The 22,308-nt window shown below is 42.1% G+C and overlaps 2 protein-coding genes and 1 long non-coding RNA gene across 7 annotated transcripts in view; 1 reads left to right on the top strand and 2 right to left on the bottom strand.

The window, feature by feature from the left end:
- Nucleotides 1-11,102, bottom strand: part of SNX25 (sorting nexin 25) — a 124,016-nt gene extending 112,914 nt beyond the window's left edge. For both annotated transcript variants that reach the window (XM_040643392.1, XM_040643393.1), the window contains exon 1: nt 10,695-11,102. In XM_040643392.1, the coding sequence (XP_040499326.1) occupies nt 10,695-11,102 (408 nt within the window). The remainder of the gene's footprint in view (nt 1-10,694) is intronic.
- A 5,534-nt stretch (nt 11,103-16,636) lies between these two features.
- On the bottom strand, nt 16,637-17,972 carry LOC103680983. The gene is made up of 3 exons (XR_573205.2): nt 17,507-17,972; nt 17,266-17,417; nt 16,637-16,693 (listed from the first exon to the last, which is right to left on the bottom strand). It is a non-coding gene; the product is annotated as an uncharacterized LOC103680983 (long non-coding RNA).
- A 107-nt stretch (nt 17,973-18,079) lies between these two features.
- CFAP97 (cilia and flagella associated protein 97) overlaps nt 18,080-22,308 on the top strand; it is a 37,252-nt gene continuing 33,023 nt past the window's right edge. For 2 of the 4 annotated variants that reach the window (XM_040643387.1, XM_040643386.1), the window contains exon 1: nt 18,092-18,271. The gene's annotated coding sequence lies outside the window, so the exon portion shown is untranslated. Of the gene's footprint in view, nt 18,272-22,308 lie in introns of all 4 variants that reach the window. The other 2 variants (XM_040643390.1, XM_040643388.1) reach the window with 2 other exon arrangements.

Below are 22,308 nucleotides of genomic sequence, written 5' to 3'. Positions count from 1 at the left end.
TTTTTCCAGATTTCTCCACAGAGAAAGCCCAGAAACAATGACCGAACCAATAGCAGTGAGCCTCCCTAACACCTAGAATGAGTTTTTTTGGTGTTTTTTTAATCCCTTGAGCCACAGAACTTTCAGTGCTAAAACCAAGACAGTTCTAAGCAAATTAGGTCCATTGGTCACCCTACAAACAAATAAAGCAAATGAAGTCCCAGCAGCTAGATCTGGGTCTCGCTGGGCTGCTCAGAGCTGAGGCACAATGGGTTCTTGAAATTCCATTTCCCACTACAAGAAATCAGGACTCTTTTTGAAGAAATGGCTAATTCCAGGTGTGAGAGCAGAAAATGCTCAAGATGAACCTGAAATATCCTGTTACACCAGACAGCAAGAAAACTCTCAAAAACTAATCAGGGTCATATCAAAAGGTAGGGTCATATTGAAAGGTCTTAGGAGCCAACTTTAAAAGGCTCCCACTAGCCAAAAATGGGATTATATAAGCTTCAAAAAAGATAATTACAACTGGTTGAAACCCATCTATTGTGTTCAAATCCATAAATTCATAATTTTTTTCAAAACACAATAGAATTGTTCATCTTCAGAGAATGATGGGGAATCAACTCATTATTTTAGAAATAATGGGGGGAAAAAACCTAGCATTTACCCTGCTTTTCTGTGTGAACTGTACTACTGTGTAACCAAATAGATGAGGGAAACGTCTCTTAAGATTTAAAAGTATTCAAATCAATAAATGAAAATGAAAGGATGAAATGAAAATGAAAATCACCTCCTTCTTGGAAGCCTCATCCATATATTTCTTTTCTTTCTTTATTTTTTTTCCCCATCCACATATTTCTGATAATGGAGCACAGGGCTTTGGAGAAGGACTGACAGATCATGTAAATCTGGGCCATGTGACCCACCACCCTTCACTCGGACTCAGATGTCCACCCCTGCAAATCGCTCCTTGCCCAGAAGCAGAACAGGTTCCAGTAGCTTGTATTGCAGGCAGACTCCACGACGGAATTAAAACATTACCGTTTTGTCACCCCCAACAAGTTAGTGGATCTAGGTAACAAGCATCAACAGCTACTAATATAACAAAAAGAAAGACGATGTTATGTGCCTCCTGATGAAAGGTCACACCACCACCTATAGTCTGCCAAAGGAATCGAACCCAAGTTTGATCATGCCTCTGGATCCAGCTGCCAATTTGCAGGACACACAAAGGGGAGGAACGTGCTGAACTGCATCATTCACAGGGAATCAGCAAAACCCAAACCACAGAGTACTCCACAGGACGGATGCTCCAGGTTCTTCACAGATACATTGTAAAGGGGAAAAAAGGATAGAGGGGAAACTAATTTTTTTTAATGGGCAAGAAGAAACTATAATGTTCACTGATGCACCTTTGAGTGATAATAATGACATGCAAGGAAGTGATTACTATAAAGTCAATACAGAGTTACTTAGGTGTAAGAGAAGGGGCACATGGGTGGAGATACAGAGGGGCTTCTGGGGTTTTTGGAAGTTACAAGGGTATTCTCTTTATGATCATTCGTCCAACTATACATTTATTTTGTGTGATTTTCTGAATTTGCATTTTTCATTTTATAATAAAAAGTTCTTTTCAAAAGTGGTACTGTAAAATCTACTATTTAACACCTTCTATATTCAAAGTACTTTTACAAATACTAGAATTTGTATTTTCAAATACTATAACATTGTTCCCAACAACACTTGAAATTATTTATTATCTCCATTTTTCAGGTAAAAAGACTGGGGTCTAGAAATCTTAAGCAGATTGCACGTAGTCACAGTTATTAGGGCAGAGCCATGATTCAAATTCACATGACTGGTTCCAAAACCATTACCTCATTGCCAATGCTCTGTTGATTCCCAGTTATTCGGTCAAGAAAGATTTATCACATACCTATTAAATCATGCTAAATGTTAAAGATACAGGGGAGTTTCTGCCTTCATGGAGATCAAGAAAGACAAGGAATCATCCAAGGGGGTATAAAATTACAGTTGTGGTAGGTACAATAAAGAAAAGGTTTATAATACCATGAGAATATACATAGCAGATAGAGAGACCATCTCTGCAGAAGTGATCACTGAGGTCTGGAGGAAAGAAGTTAACTAGGTAAGGGGGCAGTGGGCTGCTCCAAGCAGAGGAAACTATATACAAAGTCGCCAGTGAAGAAGGGAGCATGGCCCTTTGAGGACTGAGGATGGAACGTGAGGATGAAGGTAGTGAAGACAGATGAGGCTGAAGAGCTGAGAAGAACAGGAAGCTACTGGTGGATTTTAATTAAACATATTGCTGAAGATGGATTGATTAGGTTTGCATTTTTAAAATGCCAACAAGGAGACAGAGAGAACAGCTGAGACGCTACCGCAGTCATCTAGGTGGGACATGATAGCAGTTGGAATGAAACAGGGGAGATGGAAAGAAGTAGATGGGTGCAAGATACTCAAGAGGTAAGAAGGCAGGACTTGACGATGGACAGCATATGGAGAGTGAGGAGAAGGAGATGTCCAGGGAACTCAAAGGCTTCTGACTCTGGGGCCTGACGTTCGGAAGTGCTAGTCATGGACATAAAAGACAATAGAAGAGGGATGGGGACACTTGGACTAGCTGAGTTTCAGGCACCACTATGAATGCCAAGTCAAGCAGTTGAATAACTGACACCGAGGCCCAAAAAGAGGAATAAATCTCTAATATTGAGTGTAGAGATGGTTACTACAGGGGGCTCAAGGATGAGACTGCCTAAGATAATAAAAAAGAGACCCCCAAGAACAACCATAATTCAAACTGGAAAACAACCTGCTGAGTTTATCTAGAGATTGTAATCTCAGGAAGATTTGGTGAAACAGAAAAAAATCAGAAGGAAAAAGAGATTAATTGCCTCAGAAAAAAACACAGAGAAATTTCTGGAATAGTTAAAATGTTAACTTCATGTCTAACAAATTGGCAAAGGCTGCGTGTAGCCCTCAGATGGATATTTGTAAGAACTGACTTACAGAGGGTAAAGAGGCCTTTTGGGAGGTAGCTTGTATGTATGGGTTCAAGGCTGGAGACGGAGAAAGCTCTAGCTTGACTCCAAGGGCTGCTCCTGGCCAGGTGGACAAAAGGGAAGGGGCTATCTTCACAAGAAAGGCAAACGGAGCATCAGCTCCTCAGCTTCTATAATGAGGGTGAAAAAAAAATTTTTAAAGCATATCCAAGAGAAACAGGGCTATACTCTCAGCTACTATACGCTACAAAAAAAAAAAAAAAAAGACTAAGTACACCTGGATATCCAGCTTCAGGGGATTGAGACACTAGTAGCCCAACAAGAACTGTGCTTTTTCACAGACTGCCTGTGGCCGTGGCAGAAAAGCCACTCTCAAATGCTTTGCAGGCACCAGGAATGTTAGAGCATAAATGAGCTTATTCACAAATACAGAAGACACTGCCTATGGACTCTCAGAAATACTGGGGAGGGGTGGGGAGGGGCACTGCAGACCAAGGCTCTGCATGAGCAGACAGAAGCAAACGCCTATAAAATCTTAGTTACTACCATCATGTAACGTCACTCATACATACAGGTGGTTGAGAGCTACAGAAATGCAGGTTACTTTAGAAATAAGTATCTGTAAAAACCTAACTAATTTTCCAAGAGTAGTATTCTACAGTAAAACTGAAAGCTTATTAAATAGATCCTAGTGGCCTAAACAAGGTCGTGTTTCTTATCCTAAAAATGCACAATTCGTTCTTTTTCCTCCTTGGTCTCAGAGACATTTTATCTGGAGTTCCCATATACATTTTTCTTCACATCCAGCTCGTGGCTATTCAGACATGTAAAGCCCCAGGGACAGAGAGGCACATTTCACACTCCTAAGTACATTCTCCCAAAGCAGGACCTGAGCTGGGAAACCCATCAAAATACAACCAAACCCACTGGACTTCTGGAAACCTCCACAGTGTTTGCAGTAACTATACAAGCACACTCCCCAGGACTAACGCTGGATAATGGATGCAGGCCCTGGCCTTGGGCACAGGGTATCCAGGAGAGCCTATCACTGCTATCATTCCCACCCACTCATCCAACCCTAGTTTGGAAACTGATCTATAATACTGAAGGGTAAAAAAATAAATTCCAGGGGCGCCTGGGTGGCACAGCGGTTAAGCGTCTGCCTTCGGCTCAGGGCGTGATCCCGGCGTTATGGGATCGAGCCCCGCATCAGGCTCCTCCACTGTGAGCCTGCTTCTTCCTCTCCCACTCCCCCTGCTTGTGTTCCCTCTCTCGCTGGCTGTCTCTATCTCTGTCAAATAAATAAATAAAATCTTTAAAAAAAATAAAAATAAAATAAAAAAATAAATAAATTCCAAGTTTGCAGTATTTTTCTTTCGAAAGCAAAGGTGCAATTTTTTTTTTTAAACCACAAGTTTGTATGCTATCATTTTAATATGTAAAGCCTTCCACGGGCAATGTTCATTTTCTAAAGCCTGACCCTTCAGCACCAAACCTGCTGAGTCACCATTTTAGCACAATTGTGTGCACCATTCTGACTACAAGAACTCACATTTTCAGGAATCTGGGGGTACTCCCTACCCCAAAACAATAAGGTTGGGAAATGAAACCTAAGATATTTTCAAGAAGGCAACATTCAATTACGAAGGTGACATCAAAAACAAAACAAAAATAAAAACAGCTTGAGCTTCAAGAGAGAAGTAAACCTCCCGGGAAATGACCAAAATTTGGGTTCCAAACAGAATGAACGTTCAAGCTTGGAAACTGTGGTCTTCATTTTGTGAACAGGAGGACCTTTGTTTGGGGCTGAATTTATTATTTAAAGAGAATGTTGGAACACTCTGGAGAAGATAATTAAACCTAACTCTAATGATAATGATATTTTACATCAAAGAAAAATCTCACTAATTTATTCTCTTATCTCCATTCACACAGCTTCATTAACTCTCACTTTTTATCACTGCGCTTAACATGGTATTTCTCCTCCTGGGTCAGTAGCTGCCAAGTCTACAGACTAAAATCCAGTTCCACTCTCTTGACTGAAGACTTCCACAACGTGGCCCAAACTACGTTTCCAATCCTAGCTCCTGTGATTCATCTCATATACACAGTGGCAACTCAAATCCTAAATGGTACATGCATTCTGTCAGCAGTTTGCTTGGCTTATTTTTTGTGTAAATTATGAAAATAAATATTGCTTCCTTTAAAGAGTTCTGCTAAATTCAGATCACACTTTCTGTATTTCTTAGCATTCATGTCCTATTTTTGATGAGCATTTTTTATGTTTCAGGTATAATCATATATTATATCTTCCTGCTTTGAACTTACCATTCATATATAACTTCTTACGTTTCCTAAGCTTAAGGAATAGTGCCTGCCTTCATAATGAAGATATAAAAAATAACTGTCCTTTATGTGTAATCATTGTTTTGTAACAAGAAATTACAGATATCAAAAACTTCTCCCTTTGAATATATATTTGTATTTGCTTATATATGCATAATATATATATGGAAGAATAAACAACTATCAATAATAACTATCTATAGGGAAGAGAAAATTTCACTGTACACCCTTGTATATGTTTTTTTTAATGTGAACTTATAATCTACATAAAAAATTAAATTTAAAAATCACGAATAGTGTGAATTTAAAGGAAAACAACCTTTAGACCACAAAGAGAGCTAGGAAGGATCCTGTGATTGGAGGAATTCTCAAAAAGTCATCTTCCTCAAGAACATTTTTCCCACTAGCCACCATGACTTAAATCCCCTGGTTAAAATGCAAACAAATATTCTGAAGACAGTAAATATATTATGCCATTCCCCATTATCAAATTATTGAGGGTCAGTTTATCACATTAGCATAATAAAGGAAAGTCACAAAGAGGTTGTATATAGTCTCCCTAATCCCTGTTTCTTTTTTTTTCCCCTCAAGTAACTATATTAAGTTTGTTTTACTCAAAGAACTTTTGTATTCGTAAAAGAACTCATTTAGGAATTCTAGAAGTCCTACCCCAGCCAACTGGCACCATGGATTACTGTGTGAATATTTTACTGTCTCTGTAAACATCTGGCCTCCCATCCAGTCTTCTCCATCAGCCCCATCTACTCAGCCTGAGAGGGCAGGGACAGGGAGATTCTTGTTCATCTTTGAATCCTCCCCAACATTAAAAACGTTGCCCTGCATTTCCAGAGAGCAATTTCCCAAGCTCTTGGTGACACCTACTGCAAGGCTCTGACCCTTCTCTAGGATGCTGGGGTTAAAATTTCAATTAAAAATGGCAGTGGGATACTTGTTTGTTATTGTCTCAAACAATAATCCATTTATTCAGGCAAAATTGATCTACTGAGAGCCTACTAAGCGCTGGGCACAGGCACTCAGCAACTAACTAGGCAAAAAGTGATCTAATAAGATCGTTATAGCAGATATGGAGCAGATATTCGGTAAACGCCTAATAGTTAGATTTGATAAACCACTTGAACTCTTCTATCTGCTTGAACTTTGGGAAGCCTTTCATTCATGTTCTCTTCATATAGCGGTGGACTTTGGTTTCCCATATGCTACTAAGCACTTCACTTTTGTGGACTTTCTTGTATCAGCCTTCTGATCATCATGAATTAATTGCATATTTTTGAATTTATGAACCATAAATCAAGAAACATCCAGTAAGTTACAATGTAAAAGAGAAAATCCATAGACTATGAGAATACCTGACAGCTAAAGTAGTATTCTCTTACCTTCCTATTGTCAAAATATAAAAATTATTTTCTTTTTTCCCATTATATGAAGATGCTCTTTGTACTGAAGGTCCAGAAATGAAAATACATTTTCTAAACTATTGATTCACTTTTGCCATATTTCTCTTTCTGTTGCCTTGGTTAGGTGATATGCTAGGGTCAAGTAACTGGCCAGTGAATCTGAGGCTCCTGGGCCAGGTAAGTTAACTGGCCTGGCACATGATGGAACACACTATGACAGTCTGCTCAGCAAAGGTGAACTAACAACTCTTACCCCAGGAGCAGGCCAGCCCCAGGGCATCACAGCTTCAGTCTGCTGGTCTATAACAAAGTCCAAGTTTTTCTAAAGTGGGGCCCAGATATCAACTGTAAGACTTTCCTGACCTTACAGAAAAGCTTCCTTAGTACCTGTATATACCACTACATATTATTTCTACTTGAGTTGAAAATTATTTTTACTACTTTAATCAATAGTAATTCCCACCCCCACCCCCCCAAAAAAATAAAAATTCTTGCACATAGGAGATGCCCAATAAATACTAATACTGGATTAATAGGCGGGGGAAAGCATGAGAGAATAATTTTCTTTATCATCATCTGCAAACACTCCTTGAGCTCTTGGTAGGTGCAAGGTATAACAAAAGGTGTCAATCATGGGTGCTAACCACATGGAGTTTACAGCCAACAAGCACACTGTGAAGCATGCAGAAACATTTTAAACACTCCTAGACACAAAAGCCCCTTGTCACTTTTAGTTTGGGCTTCTTTGAGGTTGCTTACTTTTAACGGTGTATGCCTTTCTTTTCTCTATAAAAGGAGACCAAGAAGAAAAAAAAGGAAGGATGGATAGCTAGAAGGATAGATCCCAGCCTCTGACCTGTCTGGCTGATACTAGAAGAATCCAAATTGTGTAAGAAAAAGTGAGGATTCTTTTCTTCAAGCTGAATCAAAATTTCTGTAGTAAAGTAGTCACTGTATCTTAAGAGGCACCATTTGGTTCACTACTAAACAGCCTCCCCCTCCACATATGGTAGATGACCTGTGTGGTCCAGCTCCTACCCCACATGCTACTACATGTACTACACCACATGCCTATGCTTCCATTCATAAAGAACAGAACATTAAATACACACACACACACACACACACACACACACACACACACACCTTAAATACAAATTAGAAATATAGCACAGCTAGGGGAAGGGGGAAAATAAACAAACAATGCAGCACAACTAAAGGCTTGAGTAAGTAACACCAGTACTGTCAAAAACATAAAATTTTATGTGAAAAACATGCATTTCAATTATAATATAGAGCTTAGAAACTACATTTTCCTAATGTCCTTATTTTCTCATTTAAGACTATTATAAGAATCCAAGTTCCAAAGAACAACCAATAATCTGCTTTCCTTAAAATTATACTTCACTTCTATTAACTGAAATCTTCTGGTAGTATACGTGAAGGATTACATATACTGCTTCATTTTCTTTCACCTTTAAAGTACTATTTTCTCAAACTCCTCTACTAAACCATCTTTCTGGATGCTAATCCAAGCTTTATCTACCCAGAGGTATAAATGAGCTGGGAGGTTTGGGGAAATGTATTTTCCAGGAAATAGGGTGGTAATCCACAACATGAGGCTTCTATGCCTTCAGAGGCAAAATGCAAATACTCTGGGTTTTGACCCTGACCTCATCATTTAAACTTCTTGCTCTCACTTACTAGGAACTCTTAAATATGTAACTCTTATTTTTTGTCTCATAAGCATTTATCACTATCTAAAAATATCTCACTTATTTGTTTATGGCCTGATCTCCCATAAGAATATAATCTCCAGAGAAGGGCTCTTATGTGTCTCACTGATTCAATCCCGGCTTCCAGAATAATACCTGGCTCATATAAAACACTCGATAAATACGTACTGACTGAATTGTAATTTCTTACAATACTCTAAAGAACTGGGACATCATTTATAAATCAATAAACTGGCTAGTAAAATCGGGATCCTTATTTTCTGCCATTGCAGAGAAAAGTCCAGAGGAAAAATACACCTGCCCACCAACTCTTGCTAAATTAGATATGAAAAAAAAAAAAAAAAAGAACTGTTACATGAAGGCTTTTAAAAGAAATAAACATTACTAATTTTTGAGACTTACAGAGTGAGGATGCCTGACTCCCTTACCTACGACCCTCCACCAATTATCTCAGGGCTGCATTCAGAAGTGACCGATTCAGGACAGGGTAATTTTGGTGAAGAGGGTGATGATTTTTACAAAAGAGTAAGCAGATCATATCATAAGCAAATACAAAACCCAGGGGACAATGGTCCCTCTAACAAATATTTTTATGAAGTTAAACCACTGCCATTTCCCTTACCCTAAAGTGGCTGGGCAATTTCAGTTTAATGACAATATAATTCAGTCAAGCAGTGAGTGCCAAATTATGTTGTATATTGGTTATAATTTCAAATCCACGTTTTTAAATTAAGTGGAATTGTTTTGATTGGAGGGTGAATTTGAGAAACCGTGTCAAGATGATATCTGCAGAACTATTGTGCTCTTGAGTGCTTATCCATCTAAATATATGAAGAATAAGTATGACGTAATGGACACTTAAACTTTAAACACCAGTAATTTGTGTGGACTTATCCAGAGTATTCAGTCTGGGCAAGGCTACTCTTTCCTGATCTGAACAGCTCTCTGTAGATCTTGAAACACTTGCTCCTGCTGTGGTCAGGCAACTCTTGGTCAGCAGGGTGTTAAACCAGGCAGCAGTCTCAGGAGGGGAAGGGACATCTGTTTCTGCCTTGGTTAGAAAGTACTAACCTTCAGAGCAGCTCTCCTTGCCTGCCAACATCAATGCCATTGTCCACTAGCTATGTGTCCCAGCAGATAATACCCAGCTTTTGGTTGAGAGCACTGACTCCACCAAGAACCAAAACCTAGAGAGGTACTGCTTAAATAAATCTGGACTTTATTTCCCCACTGCCTGGAACAATAGTGTATTCATCTATCACTGGTTTGTGGAGTATGTTATTTCCTCACTGGCTTATTTAGAGACATTATCCTGTATCTTACTGGCTTATGAAATATAATTCTCTTAGTAAACCCATGTTAAATAAATTATTGGCAGAAACAAATCTCAGCCCCAAACACAAGCTAACAAGCTACAACAGAATCCAGTTTCATTTAGAGGGTTACCAGCGGAAGCTGGGAGGTTGATCAAGTAGCGGTTTGGCACTAAGGAAGAGAAGAGCTCATTCCTATCTTCCCTAACCCCCGCCCTGCTGTCCCACACCTCACTGGGGGTACCTTCCCCGTTGTTGCAAACTGAAGTGATTTCTGACATCCCCTTTCTAAATCACAGAAACTAGCTGGGACTGCGTTACTGATCTACAGAGTGGATGGCAGGATGAGGCGGTAAAAGTGTGCACAGCGTTGGGTGAGAGGTACTGGCAGGGTGAGAACTAACCAGTGAGCCTCTCTGAACAAGTTTCCGCAGCGGTAAAAGGTCACAAAGTTACCTCCCCCAGAGAACGGTTAGAAACACAATGACCCATACAGGGCGCAGCGCGTGCGTACATTGAGGGCTCCCGTCGCCAACTGCAGAGCGGTAGCCAAGATTTGGCATGATTATTCAGCTATCAAGGTGGTGCCTGGGGATGGATGCTTGTGGAGCAACTACAGAGCCTAACAACGTGCATCTCCGCGAGCATCTCGCAAGCCCGGCGGAGCCCGGAGCCCGCTTCCCGCGAGGGCCGGGGGACCGTTCGCAGCTACCCGCCGGGCCGACCAACCCCAGCCCCGTTCCTCTCCCGCAACCCGGGCGGGAGGACGGGCCACGCCGCCGCCACCCGGGTCTCCGAGAGCGGGCGGCTGGCACCGGAAGCGGGGAGGGCCGGGCCGAGGCCCCGGGCGCGCGAGGCAGTGGGGAGACCGGTACTTACCCCCCGCCCGCGGCGGGCGGCCGCGGCCAGCCGTCTCCAGGCGGCGACGAAGTCGGGCGGCGGGGCTCGCCGGCTCCGGCAGACGAGGGAGAACAAGGTCCCCAGGAGGAAGGCGGCCGCGGCGCAGCCCACGTACAGACTGAGCCTGAGCAGGACGGTGCACGGCCCCGCGCCTCCGGCCGCCTGCCAGCAACCGGGCCCCAGGCAGGAGAGGCACACGGCGGCGAGTGCGGCCACAGCCACTGGCACTCGCCAGCTCCCGCCGCCAGGGGCCCCCGGCGCCGCCGCGTCTTCCCGGGGGTCCGGCCGCCGCTCGCCCGGAGCGCCCGGGGCAGGACGGCCGCCGGTGGCTGCGGCCGGCGCGAGGTTGAGGCCGGCGCCGCTGCTGTCGGTGGCATCGGGGTGCATGCTGCTTGCTGTGCCGCTAAGGACAGGCACATCTCCTGCCCTGCTGTCCCCCGGCGCTGCCCTGGACGGTGGCCTCTGCGCGGCGCCTCCTCCCCTCGCCGCTCCCGCCGCCGCCGCTCCTGAGGTACAGGCAGTCGGCGCTCATGCCCTCGCCGGCGGCCCACCGAGGAAACGGCTCCAACAGACGCCGCCGAGCGCCTCTCAGCGAGCCCTCAGCGCCGCCTCCCGGCGCCCGCCCCGCAGCCGTCCGGCCGGGCGCGCCCAGGTAGCCGGACCTTGTTGTGACTTAGGCTGGCGAAGCCCAAGGCGGAGCGGGGGCGGGGGCGGCCCCGAGGTGCCTGTCAGGCGGGGGGCGGAGAGCGACCGCGGCCCGCTGAGTGACAGGTGGGAGGTGCCCGGCGGCGCCCGGCCCCCACCGCCCACCCGCGGCGCGGGGCGGGTGGGGTCCGACCGTCGCTACCCCTCAGGGGAGGGGGCGCGACCCATCGCCGGGTCAGCTGCTCGGTCCTGCGCTTCTCCTCCCCTCCCCCCAGGTACCGTCCAAGGATGGAAAATTTGGGGGCAGGTGTCAGAAGCATTTGTAATTCTCCGGCTCAGGTGATCCCTTAATCCTCGCTCTCCGCTCTTCACTGACGAGTAGTCTCCCATGCTTACGGTTCCCCAAATTTCTGCTTTTTCACCGGCTGTTTAGATAAAATCAGCAACCATTCCTGATGCTCACTTTTAATACAGTTTCCCTTCAGGGAGAGAATCCGACGAACGTGGAGGAGTAATGAAGCCTGCAGTTGCTAGTTACGGAAAGGCCCCAAAAGTAGGCCTGGTGCCAGAGGGTGTACACGGCTGCCATAATCACTTTGACTCCAAGTCCCTATATTTTTGTTACTAAAGATTCAGTGCAAATGTTATTACCTACTCAAGCGAAAGTGGTCCAACGTTACCCTCCTATTCTCCTATCGTGATCCCATCGTCAATACACAGATAATGTTTACTGAAAAGATGCCAATATGCTAAATACTAGTAAGTACTACTAAGACCAAAAAAGTAGCAGCTCTATCTTTGATAGATGGAAGAATTGTAAAGGAAATGAAGGAATTCTAAAGAGATTAATGATGGAAAAGGATGGGTGATAGGGCCAATCGGGAATAGAAAGCAGAAAGGGAAGAAGTAAATAGAGGAGCAGTGAGAAATGATAGGGGAAACAAAAGCAAAGTCTCAGAACTCTCTTCCTATAGCAATCCTGAAGAATTTCAACAGTTTAACAGCACTATTGTTTTCCAATAAAATGAGTTATATCCTGCTTCCCAGGGAGCATAGTGAAGTAAGCATTAAGATATATTTTCATATCACCATGACTATACTGTTTTTCTATAAGCAATCATCTGTGTCATTATTTCAACAAAGAAAAAATATAACATTCATATGAAGTAAAATATTTGGTGGATATTTTGGAGAGGTTATTATTTTTAATTCTCTTTTTTGTAATTATTGTTTTATGAAGAATCATTTACATAGAATGAGCCATGTAATTTGATTTTTTTGTCTGCCAAGTATTTATTATGTTTGTTTCAAATTTTTATTTAAATTCCAGTTAGTTATTTTTTTTTAAACTAAGTATTATCCAAGAGGTTATTATCCAAAAGAAGACATACTGGAGATATGGTGTGTCAATTATCTATCGTTGCATAACAAAATATGACCAAATAACAACCATTTTATTTACTTATGATTTTGTGGGTCAGCAATTTGGACTGGGGTCAGTTGGGCAATTCTGCTCATCTTGCCTGGGGTCTCCTGATGCCTAGGCTGGGACTGTTTGATCTATGGAGTCTCTATTGAGATGGTTTGTCTCTGCTCCCTGTGTACTTATCCTCCAAAAGGTCAGCTTGGCCTTCTTCACATGACAGTCTCAGAGATGCCATGTGCAAGTTCTTTTTAAGCTTTTGCTTGTGTTACATTTGCTAATGTCCCACTGACCAAAGCAAATCACATGGCCCAACCAGTAATTAAATAGGGAGGGGTCTATACATGGGTTTAAATATGGGGAGTATAATTCATTGGTTTCATTAGTTTAACAACCTACCACAATTTGCTTTGACAGAATACACTAATCAGTTTCTCATGGATCATCTGGCCGCTCACCAAAATCAGTGATACCCGGTGACTTATCACTGCAAATATGTTAAAGTTTGCATTTCTGGTTCCTGGAATTGATAGTTCTTCATAATCTGATCCCATTTACCTATAAAATGAACAAAAGGACTTAGGGAAGGATGGGGGAAGGGAGACAGTATATAACTATGTTTGTGAGTAAAAAGTTTGGTGATATAGCTGTATCATTTAGCTTTATTTTACTCTAATATTTTCAAGTTATGAAGCGTAAAGTGAAAAAAAATTCTACACGCACTTCGATTTGATAACCCGTATTATTGGCCAGCAGATTATAAAGAAAGAATATAAATTGTGTTTACTTATTATCTAATTTCTCCAAAACGCATGTGGGCCAAAAAAACTTTTTGAATTGATCTATATGCTGTTTCATGATATGTATTATAAGCAGAGTAAAATATAAAGTAGGCAGGGCACAATTTGATTAAATGTACTTGCATAAATTAGGAAAGGATTTTGAATATTTTCAGATTAGCACTATGTATTTAATATTATATAAAATTTTTATATACTACCAAAAGGTAGCCAGTGTCTCTCATTTGTCATTTATTTGCTCTAGGAAAGAGAACATACCTATGGAAAGTAAAAATCAGTATTAGAGTATTAATGAGTCCTGAATAGGGGTTGCACAGAGTGGGCCTTTAATAAATACTTTTGAATGAATAAATCTGATATGCTTCCATGGTACTATATCTAGAATAATTGAGTAGACCAAAAGAAAGTAATAAAAATAATCTCGTATTTTAATGGAAACTTTTTTTTTAAGATTTTATTTGAGAGAGAGAGAGAGACCATGAGAGAGAGCACAAGTGGAGGGGAGGAGCAAAAGGAGAGGCAGAAGCAGATACTCCCCCAGTGGGGAACCGGCTGCAGAGCTAGATCCCAGAACCGCTTTTAAATAGATTGTAAACTTCTGGAAGGTAGTATGTGACTTCTATTCATTCATTCATTCCAAAAATATTAGCTAGGTGCTTTATTAGAAACGGTATAAAATATAGTCTCTGGGGGCGCCCAGGCGGCTATGTCAGTTAAGTGTCCAACTCGTGATTTCACCTCAGGTTATGATCTCAGAGTTGTGGGATGGAGCCCCAGCTTGGGCTCCCTGCTCAGTGGGTCTGTTTGAGATTCTCTCTCTCCTTCTCTAAGTCATTTTGCTTTCTCAATTTCCTCTTAGAGCATTTAGATATTTTGAAGTACCCCCCTTTAGATACTTAAAAAATATGAAACTTAACTACATTTAATTCCAATTTGGTTTATAACTTCAACCCAGTAAAGACTTCATCCTTCAAAACTTAATTCCTAAATTTAAAAAAAAAATGTCCATTTGCTCATAACATAAAGTTTATTAGCATAGATGAAAAAACCTCCAGCTATTATGCAAAAAGGTCTTTTAATAGCTCTCTACAGAAACAGTCAAACCTATATTCTGTTTCAAGAAGTTTACAATAAGTGAAACACGATTTTTGAAAAAGGGCCAGGGGATATTATTTTCCTCTTTTCTGATAAGAGAGTCCAGATTCAATGAATCTAGAGAAGAGCCTTTTTTCACTTATGAGTTGGTGACCTTCTATGACCAGAAGTATAAAAAGGCACAAAGCAATTAAAATCTCTGTCCTGAAGAACCTTATTTACAATCTATTTCATGCATTGATTCATTCATTCAATATAGACTATTGAGGATGTGCTCTTTGCAGGAAAAGAAAACTGGGCAAAAGGCAAAATTTTACAATTTCATAGTCCAGAAAAAGCCAAAATGAAAGTTTAAGATATAAGCTTTTTTGTTATTTTTTATTATAAAACATACACAAAATTTAATATTTTAACCATTTTTAAGTGTACAGCTCAGTGGCATTAGGTACATTCACACTGTTGTACAACCATCACCAACGTCCATTTCTAGATCACTTTCATCATCCTGCACTGGAACTCTGTATGCATTAAAGTAGAAATTCCCCTCCCCTCTCCACCTCTCAGGCCCTGGTAACTCAATTTTTTTTTTTAAGATTTTATTTTTAAGCAATCTCCACTCCCAACGTGGGGCTCAAACACACAATCCCAAGATCAAGAGTTGCACACTCTACCAACTGAGCTAGTCAGGCACCCCACTTCTAATTTCTGTTACTGCGATTTGCCTATTTTGGGTACTTCATATAAGCGGATTCATATTTGTCCTTTTGTGCCTGGCTTATTTCACTTAGCATGTTTTCAAGATTCATCCATGTTGTAGCATGTATCATAACTTCACTCCTGTTTATGGCTGAATAATATTCCTGTATGAACGTATCACATTTTGTTTATCGATCTTTTGATAGGCATTTGGGTTGTTTCCATCTTTTGGCTTTGGTGAATAATGAAACATGGGTGTACAAATACCTGTTTGAGACTCTGCTTTCAATTCTTTGGGGTATATACCCACATGTGAAATTGCTGGGTCATACGGTAGTTCTGTGTTCAATTTATTGAGGAACTGCCATAGTTGTCCACAGCAGTCATACCATTTCACATTCCCATGAGCAATACACAAGGTTTCCAATCTCACCACATTTATGCCAATCCTTTTTATTTTCTCTCTTATTTTTATAGTAGCCACCACCCTAATGTGTGTGAAGTGGTATGTCATGATTTGTTTGCATTTCCCTAATGATTAGTCATGTTGAGCATCTTTTCATGTGCTTATTGGCCATTTGTATATATTCTTTGGAGAAATGTTTATTCAAACCCTTTGCATAACAAACTTTTGACCACAGAGTAGACAATCATCCCTGGGAAATGATGCCAGCATAGTTTCATCAAGCAGAATTAAGTGAAGTCGGGCCTTTTAGCCTACAAAAAGAACAGGAGGATTCTGTGTACTTGCTGGCAGTTACAACCCAAAGTACAAAATGCATTGTAAAGAACAAAAATAGAGTCAATTCCTTAGTGACACTCCCTGGGATAGATATGGATAACCCTTAGTTCCTAGCTTCCTTTGCACTTTCATGTAAAAACTGTACTGGGTACCCATTATATTAGGTTTCTATTGCTGCTATAATAAATTACTACAAACTTAGTGCTTTAAAACGACACGAATTTATTCTCTTTCTGTTCTGGAGGTCAGAAGTCTAAAATCAGGTATTGACAGGGCTGCCTTCCTCCGGAGGCTTCAGGGGAGAATTCCTTTTCTTCCCTTTGTCAGCTTCCAGAAGTGCCCGCTTTCCTTGGCTCAAGGCCCCCTTACAACACTCTGACCTCCTGCTGCTTTTCTTTAATTAAAAAAAAAAATTTTAGGGGCACCTGGGTGGCTCAGTTCTTAAGCGTCTGCCTTCGGCTCAGGGCGTGATCCCGGCGTTCTGGGATCAAGCCCCACGTCAGGCTCCTCCACTGGGAGACTGCTTCTTCCTCTCCCACTCCCCCTGCTTGTGTTCCTTCTCTCGCTGGCTGTCTCTCTGTGAAATAAATAAATAAAATCTTTAAAAAAAATTTTTTTAACTTACAGTTTTATTGAGATATAATTTACATGTAACAGCATGTAAGTTTAGGGTGTACAACATGATATATGTATATATTATGAAATGAATATCACAATAAGTCTAGTTAACATCCGTCACCTCACATAGCTACATATTTTTTCCCTTGTGATGAGAATCTTTTTCTTTTTTTTGAGTGAGTGAGAGGAGGGGCAGAGGGAGAAGAGAATCTTAAGCAGGCTCCACACTCAGTGGGCAGAGCCTCACCCAGGGCTCCATCTCACCACCCTGAGATCACGACCTGAGAGGAAATCAAGAGTCCAGGGCTTAAATGACTGAGCCACCCAGGCGCCCCTGAGAACTTTCTGTGTGTGTGATGAGAACTTTTAAGATCTACTGTATTAACTTTCCAGTATGCAATACAGTACTGTCAACTACAGTCACTGTGCTGTACATCACCACCTCTTGATTCTATGGCCACCACTCCTATTATCGACTCCGAACTCCTTGACTCTCATTTTTAAGAATCCATATGATTCCACCGAGCTCACCTGGATAATCTAGGTTGATTTTCCCATCTCAAGATCCTTAATCACATAGCACAGAGTCCCTTCTGCCACGTTAAATGGCATATTCACGGGTTGCAGGGATCAGGAAGTAGACAAATTTGGGACACCATTATTCTACCACACCTAGTATGTGCCTGTAAGTTCAAAACCGAAAAATTATATCATTCATCATGTTCCACAGAGATCATTTTTTTTTCTTGTTTTAACCACCCACCTCACTTACCAGTAGTCGGAAGACTTTCTCATGTGTTACCAGCTCTTGGATCATAGAACCACTGGTTCTCTGATCTGAGCTTTGCTGATAAAAAGAATCACTAAGTCACAGCTGCCCCCCTTTATTACTGTTGTTGTTTTGGTAAGGACTTACGAGATAATTAAAGCCACTTTCCCAATTAGCCACCGTCACAACTGGGTCCACCGCATTACCATTAACAGCGGGGGCAATAGCAATAAGTCCTTAACGGTGCGCTGGACAACTAAGGGCCTACAAGATTCCTTTCTTCACGTGCCTCTGTCCACTGGAGAGTCGCGGGCCTGGCTTCCCCCTCCCGTCTCCCGCAGGGGGCCGGGCGCGTGGAGCCTCTCTAGGCCTCCAGCGGGCCCACCGCGCTCTATGACGCCCTCGGCGAGCAGCCACAAGGAGGCGCCGCGCCGCACGTTTGGCCACCGCCCAGTTCCCGCGGTACTCGCGGCGCTCCCTCTGCACCCCCTCCTTTCCCTTTCCGCTCTCTCCGCCTCCGGAAGCTCGAGCAATGCCGCTGGGAGCCGCGTGCGGGGGCTGCGTGCGCGCGCTGGCGCGTGCGTGCGACCCTGGAACGCCGCTGGCGGCGCTCGAGGCGGCGCGCGAGGCGGCTGCGGCGGCCGCGGCACCCAGGTAAGCGGTGCGCGAGCATCCCCTTCTTCCTCGCCCGCGACGCGCCCGCCCCCCTCGCCTCCGTTCGGGATCCGTTTCATCTCTCTGGAGCCCAGGCAGCGGCGATCACTCAGGGTCGGTATGAGGAAGCCAGCGCGGAAAGTTAGGAAGGCGGGCGGGCCGGGACCCCCAGCCCTTTGCTCCGTCGGCTCTGCGGCCCAGCCAGCCCCTCGAGTGGCGGGTGTAACTACAACAAAGGCGTCCGAGCCCGCGGCCGGCGGGTTCGTGGGGCCGCCCGCAGCCCCAGCCGGCCCCTATGGGAACGGCCCGGCCTACCCCCAGGATGCGTTCGGGAATGGCCTGGGAGCCGGGTTCGGGTCGGCGCCGCCCACCTCTGAGGACTTGACTCTGAACTCGGGAGCCTGAGGGGCTGTCAGTTATCTTTTGCTACCGGTGGGGGGCGGGGAAGGGGGGTGGTCAGGAGGAGGTAGTAAACGGACCCTCGACTCAAGTGCCTGGAAAACGGGTGTTTACTTTCGGCCGAGATTTTCCGGTTACCTTGTTTGGACCATATTACACACCTAATTACAGAAATAGTGTGATGTCACAGTAACGAAATGACAGTTTTAAAAATGCCAGATTCTTATTTGTGTTTTCCTGATGTATCTGAAAAAGCATTAGTATTTCTGTTGCTGGCTCTGCAGGAGCTATACAAACGGTGAGTGTCCAAGTGACGCCCAGGCCGCTTTGACAAATACCGGTTTTCATTGAGCCCCAAAAGAGTTATTAAATGAATTATCATTTAATTTTTACCCTTTCCCAGTATGGTATAAAGAGAATCTTTTTAATCTTCTTAAGTCCACATTTGTATTTGTAAAGTAAAATGACGCCCACCAAGTTTGAAATAAATGTTATCGGAAAGATTGCTTAGTGGGTGGGATCGTTGGATAATTTTCCCGTAAATTCAGTTAAATCACCATAGTGCTTAAGTTCTTACAATAACCCTATCTGTTGCATATTATGCCTGAAAAGTCTCCCGGGTGTTATGCGCTACCTCTCATGAACTGTGACCACTTGGGAAGGAGGGTCCTTAACAACTGTTGAGTGCTACAGAAACCGTGTAAATACAGATAAGGCCGTAGTTAATTCTGGTGTGTGTAGTGGGGGGGGGGTGAAGGTTGGTGGGGGACGGTTGTGGGAAACTGTCAAGGAAACTAGCTGAGGGAAAAGTCATTTTTCTGCTTACATAGATATCAAAGAGCAGAACTAGAGTTCAATTTTAAGTCTCCTAACGCCAAACTCCTTCATCAGATAAAAATTCTTGGAATGTTTAGTATTCGTCAGATCGTACTGTAGACACTGGGGATATAAAGATGAGCACGATCCAGGAGTTCACAGTTTCTAAGGAAATAAGGCACGAAACTGTTAGCTGTGAAAAACGGATTTCAAAGAACTACCTAATTATTTGGATTACAAATAGATGTTGGGATTTAGACCTCGTTCATAAAATGTTATGGTTGGGAAAATCGTATCCTCCTAATGCATGAATTCCCTCTGTAGTAACCCAACAAGTGGACAATTTTTGCTCCAACATCTAGTGACACATGGCTCACAATCTTAGAAAGTAGCCCATTCCATATGTTGATTTAAGAACAGGTTTCTTATATATTACATCTGTTGATGAAAGTTCTACCTCTGGCACTACAAATAACAGCTCCTAAAATCTTTTTTTATATCACAGTCTTTTAAATATCTGAACATACCCTTTCTCTTAGCCATTACTTTTACTAGCTATGAATCCTTGTTTGATAAACCATTGATCATGACTTAGATGCTAGACTCTTCACCATAGCACCAAGAACTAAATGCTTCATTCAAGAAATAGTTTGACCAAGCAGAATATAATGCAAGTTCCCTTAAGACTGCATATTGCTATCCGGTATGACTTAAGAGCATTTTAATCTTTTGATTTCTAAGTCATGCTTTTGCCACTTGGTAAGCTCTGAGTCTTTTTTCAGTGAACCTTCTTTTAAGCTGGGGCTCTCAGTGCACCTTCCCTCCTCACCTTCCCTCATTCTGCGTCTGTGCCATTATTGTGTTATTATTTGGCTATTTCAGAGTATACCTCCCCATTAGGTTTTTGGCGTATTTTCCTCTGCTTGTTTCAATACAGCATAATCAGTAAGACTGCTGACAGTCTGGACTCAAATCCTGACTCTATTGCTTTCTAGACATGTGGTCTTTGAACATGTCATTAATCTCTGTGCTTCAGTTTCCTTGTCTCTAACCTCAAAGTTGTTACCAGTATTAAATGGTCAGTGAAAATAATCTATGGTAAATGATGAGTGAAAGAGTGCTTAGAACAGTGCTTGGCACATTATAAAAATCTGTTTGAAAGTTAGCTTCTTTTCCATTTTCCAGAACCTTTTGAATCTATTTTCAACTGTCCATCTCATTTTTTTTTATTCACAAATTCGATAAAGCTTGAAGTTGGAAGAGGCATACTTGATACAAACTAATTTAAATTGTTAAAGCCATTTAAATTGCTAGGCCTTAGTATCTTCATTCCTAATGTAAGGGGGTAAAATTTTTTTCCTTTCAGGACTGTTGGGGAACTTGGAGGATATGGGAAGGCTGTTAGCTCTAACTTTCATTATTTTGCCATGCACCTTCATAGGGAACTTTACATAGGTCTCGCTCAAGGTTATCAGGGATCACAAAATTTGACTTGATATGCCAAACACACAAAGAGGAGGCATGCTGGAAACATTTCAAGTTTAGTGACTTCCAGAATTGTCACTCTCCTTGTCAGAAATACGTTTGGAATTCACTACTCTCTTTGGAAAGGTGGTTTGGTCACAAACTCAGATTGGAATAGAGAGGGTCATAAGTTAATTCAGAGTTGTGAATTCTTGTTACCTAGATTAACACTTTACTCAAGGCCTCTACTGGTTTAATTTGTGATTCTGGTGAGGTTTGTTCCAATTTACTTTGTGAGTGGAAAACTGCTACATAGCAAATAAATCCCAGCAAAATATGTGGCAGTCACTGGCTTGTGTATCTGATTTTAACTGTACAGACCATCCTTTTCTGCAAAGAACTGTTCCTAAAACCATATTGCTAAATAGGTCCCATTGTCCTTTAAAAGTCCCAATGATGAGAAGATCTTGTTATCTTGGTGACAGTTTACTATCAGATAAATCATAGATATCACAACAATGTATTTTAAAGGTTTAAAAAAACCGATCTTAGCTCAGGACCTTACTTTGAAGCAGAATAAACAGTGATTAATAATATGATCCTTAAACTGTGCCTGCCTTAGAATCCTCGCTGTGCCACTTACTGAGCTGTTTGACTGGGCAAGTTCTTGCTCTGCTTCATTTTTCTCATTGGTAAATGGGAATAATAAAAACCTCTTAAACTTAGATACATTTTAGCTGTTAGTTGTACTAGAATAGTAGCACTCATACAAATGAGTGTTAGGTTAGTAATTTTGTGTATTTCCTGAAAAATGTAAACAGGTTTTTCTGAGGCATGGTAGTTAGAATGATTTGGATGATTTGTTTTTGAAAGAGTTGTTTTTTAAACCGACTAGGGAAATTTATGCTCTGGGCTATGCCATGAAACCATTTGTTTTTAAAAATTTGAAGAAACTTACAAAAAAAATTTTTTTTGAGAGCGAGCACAGGCAAGCAGGGGTGGGGGGAGGGGCACAGGGAGCAGGACAGAGAGAATCTTAAGCAGGCTCCATGTTCTTCTTCACGACCCTGAGATCATGACCTGAGCCTAAATCGAGAATCAGACGCTTAACCAGACTGAGCCACCCAGGGGCGCCCCTCTCCACCACCACCACCCCCCCCCCCGTTTTTTGTTTTGTTTTGTTTTGTTTTTCTTTTAAATCACAAAGGTATTCTTAACCAAGTAACACAGAAAGAAAAAAAAACAATACCTGCAACCCTTTTTATTCCATCCCTTGACATTTTGGATTAAAGAGTTAATTACCTCACAAAAGAGGGTAACTTTTGGGGGAATTTAATGACAAAATGTTTGTAAGAGCTATCCACCATTCAGTGGCTGTTTTGATTTGTTGGTTTCCTTTTTGAACTTAGATGAACAGAATTGGATTAACAGTGATCAGTCATACTTTTTTTTTATGATTTTTTTTTTTAATT

Source organism: Ursus maritimus, unplaced genomic scaffold, assembly GCF_017311325.1.
Source record: "Ursus maritimus isolate PB19 unplaced genomic scaffold, ASM1731132v1 scaffold_28, whole genome shotgun sequence".
NCBI lineage: Eukaryota > Metazoa > Chordata > Mammalia > Carnivora > Ursidae > Ursus > Ursus maritimus.
Note: the sequence above shows the minus strand (reverse complement) of the source record. Positions and strands in the feature narration are given on the sequence as shown.